This window comes from Nematolebias whitei, chromosome 6 (genome assembly GCF_014905685.2).
Source record: "Nematolebias whitei isolate Nwh7 chromosome 6, NemWhi1, whole genome shotgun sequence".
In the NCBI taxonomy this organism is placed as follows: domain Eukaryota; kingdom Metazoa; phylum Chordata; class Actinopteri; order Cyprinodontiformes; family Rivulidae; genus Nematolebias; species Nematolebias whitei.
Genome location: NC_056503.1, coordinates 45,798,309 through 45,801,033, shown reverse-complemented (window position 1 = coordinate 45,801,033; position 2,725 = coordinate 45,798,309). Strand labels below are relative to the sequence as shown.

The 2,725-nt window shown below is 40.0% G+C and overlaps 1 protein-coding gene across 1 annotated transcript in view; it reads left to right on the top strand.

Moving 5' to 3' along the window:
• Nucleotides 1-2,725, top strand: part of LOC119410771 (fibroblast growth factor 12) — a gene marked incomplete in the record, with an annotated part of 44,108 nt that overhangs the window by 33,841 nt on the left and 7,542 nt on the right. Inside the window, 1 exon segment of the mRNA XM_037677688.1 lies at nt 1,960-2,063. Within this exon segment, the coding sequence (XP_037533616.1) occupies nt 1,960-2,063 (104 nt within the window).

Genomic DNA, 2,725 nt, shown 5'->3' with positions numbered 1-2,725 from the left:
CCACACTTGCCCCCACCCTCATTCGCCCCACTCTGGGCCCATGAGCAAGGCCCTTAACCCCCACCATGTGCTCCCTAAACAGGTCTCTCTTGAAAATGAGTTCTCGTGGCTCAATGAGACTAACCTGGATAAATAAAGGCTAAATGAAAAAAAAAAAAAAAGTTAGCAGAAGAAACAGAAAGAACACATATTTGCTGAATTTGGTTTAAATAAGCAGAAATTAGCCCAAAAATTAGGAAAGCAGCTAAAAAAGGCTGACATCAGCTACAAATTGCTGAAAAGTAGCTGAAAAGGCAGAATAAAGCTTAAACTACCAGAAGAAAGTGGAAGGAGCTGAAATGAGCTAAAAAAAAAGTGGAATTGGCTGAAAAAAGCTAAATTCAGCACAACAGCTAAATGGTAGATGAAATAGCAGAAAAAGCTGAAACCAGCAGAAATAAGCTGAAAGGAGCATAAGATGAAATTAGTAGAAAGAAGTTATTTAGGTGAAAAGTCTCATAGATTACCACATAAAACTTAAATTTATCTGAAAACAGCTGAAATTGGCTAAAACATGCTAAAAAGGTAGCTGTAAATGTAGAACAAGCTTACATTAGCAGAAGGAAGTTAGAACAAGCACAAAAATGTTGTAGTTAGCAGAAAGAATTTGAAAAGAGCACAAAACAGCTGAAATTAGCTGAAAAAAGTTAAAATTTGAAGAAAGAAGCTGAAAGAAGCTGAACCAGAACAAAATGTGAAAGGAGCAGAAAAACGTACAGAATAAAAATGGATCACAACAGAGTGAATGCTTCATAAATATTCACACAATAATCTGTGTGGTTATTAATCTGTTGGCTCCTAATCTGCAACAGATTTTTATTCACATGAATCTAAAACACTTCCCCAGTTTATCCAGCAGTTCATTCAGTTCAACAGCTAATCTTTATGTTTAAACCAAAATAAAAACCGTCAAGTTTATTCAACTGTTGAGTTATTGATTTTTAAGTTAAAGAGTTATTTTTCTTCAACCTCAAGCTGCCTTCCATAACTCCCCCCTGTCAGTTAATCTGCAGATTATTGAACGTTTTAATTTTACTCCATGTAAAATAAAGACGGAGTTCAACAAAGAGTGAAAATCTGGTTTTTATTTCCTCTTACTGCGCGACGACGAGTGAAACGTGAGGTTCTGTTCTGCAGCGGATCGGAGCGCGATGCTGTTTCTGTAAAACCAGAAGCAAAAGGAGGACACGAGGAGGAGGAGGAGGAGGAGGAGGAGGAGGAGATGTTTTCTCTCAGATCATCTGAGTTAAATAAAAGAGGATTAACAGCAGCATGGCCACAGGCCTCCTCCTCCTCCTCCTCCTCCTCCTCCTCCTCGCTGCAGCTCTCCGTCCCGGTGGATTAAATCACCTCTCATCACTCGTCTCCTCTGATTCAGGCCTTTTCTCTGCGTTTAGCAGCTGCACGTCACTTCGTTCACTTCAGCAGCCTGGAAAAACCTGGAACTAGTTTTTGTGGTTCTCCGGGTCTGGATCTGTGGAACCAATAAAACCGAGTGTGTCGTCCGTCTTCAGACTCTCCGCCGTTTTAACGAATCCGACCTGCATAAATATTTTCCTCTCACACCCGGAGTTCTTTAAACAGGAAAGATCAACGCTCTAAAATGAAGCTTTACGCTTAAATGATTAAAACATTGTTACGTTTGGATTGACATGAGCTTCAAAGCTCGTTTAGTTATAATTTATTATAAAAATTAAAGTCCAGCCAAAATCAGCTGTAAAAATAAACATTCTGTCTCTCATCAGGACCATAAATCTGATGTATAAACGTGCCAATTTACCAAAAATATGAACTAAACGTTACAGTGAATGTTTGATTCTTGAGTTTCAAACATGTTTTTAACACGTTTGAATGTGAAACCAGACACCGGGTCGTGTCTCGGAGTGGTTCTGACCCGGTTCTGTGTGTCCCGTGTTGCAGCTCTGTTTAACCTGATCCCAGTGGGTCTGAGGGTCGTGGCCATCCAGGGAGTGAAGGTCGGGCTCTACGTGGCCATGAACGCCGAGGGATTCCTCTACACATCAGTAAGAACCTCAGTCCAGACACCGGAGCGGTTCTGAAGGTTCAAGCTAACTGGAAGTCTTTTTATTTAACAGACGCTTTAATTTTCATAAGACTGACATCTGGGACGTCTTTTAAAAAAAACACAACAAGACCTTTAATTTGTAGTTCCTGCACTTTCAACAGAATCAAGAAGAAATGTTCAAGAAGCAAAGAAACATTGTTGGAGAATGGGTCAGAAACCAAAGGCTCCTCTGGTCCTGAGGAGGAAAACTGCACGTTAAAAACTACATTTTTAGATTTAAACTCATCGTAGCTCCAAATCATACTATTCATTTCCATGTCAGAGTTTAAAAAATGGTTAAAAAGCTAAAAGTTTCACATCACTCATGACATGGGGGGGATCTTAAACTTGTCCAGAAACAAAATGGCCGCCCAGTCAGAAAGTAGTGGGAGTGAAGTGTCCAGTTAGGATGTGACATCTGTCAATCAAATCACACATCGGACGGATAAAAGAGTCTGTTGTTTGTTTGAAGCAATAAAACTTGTAGCTAAAGATAAAATAATCAACAGCAATTGAGTTTACAGCCAGGAGACTTCAGCTACTGACGCCAGCTACAGACTTCAGCTACTGACATCAGCTACAGACTTTAGCTGCTGACACCAGCTACTGACACCAGTTACA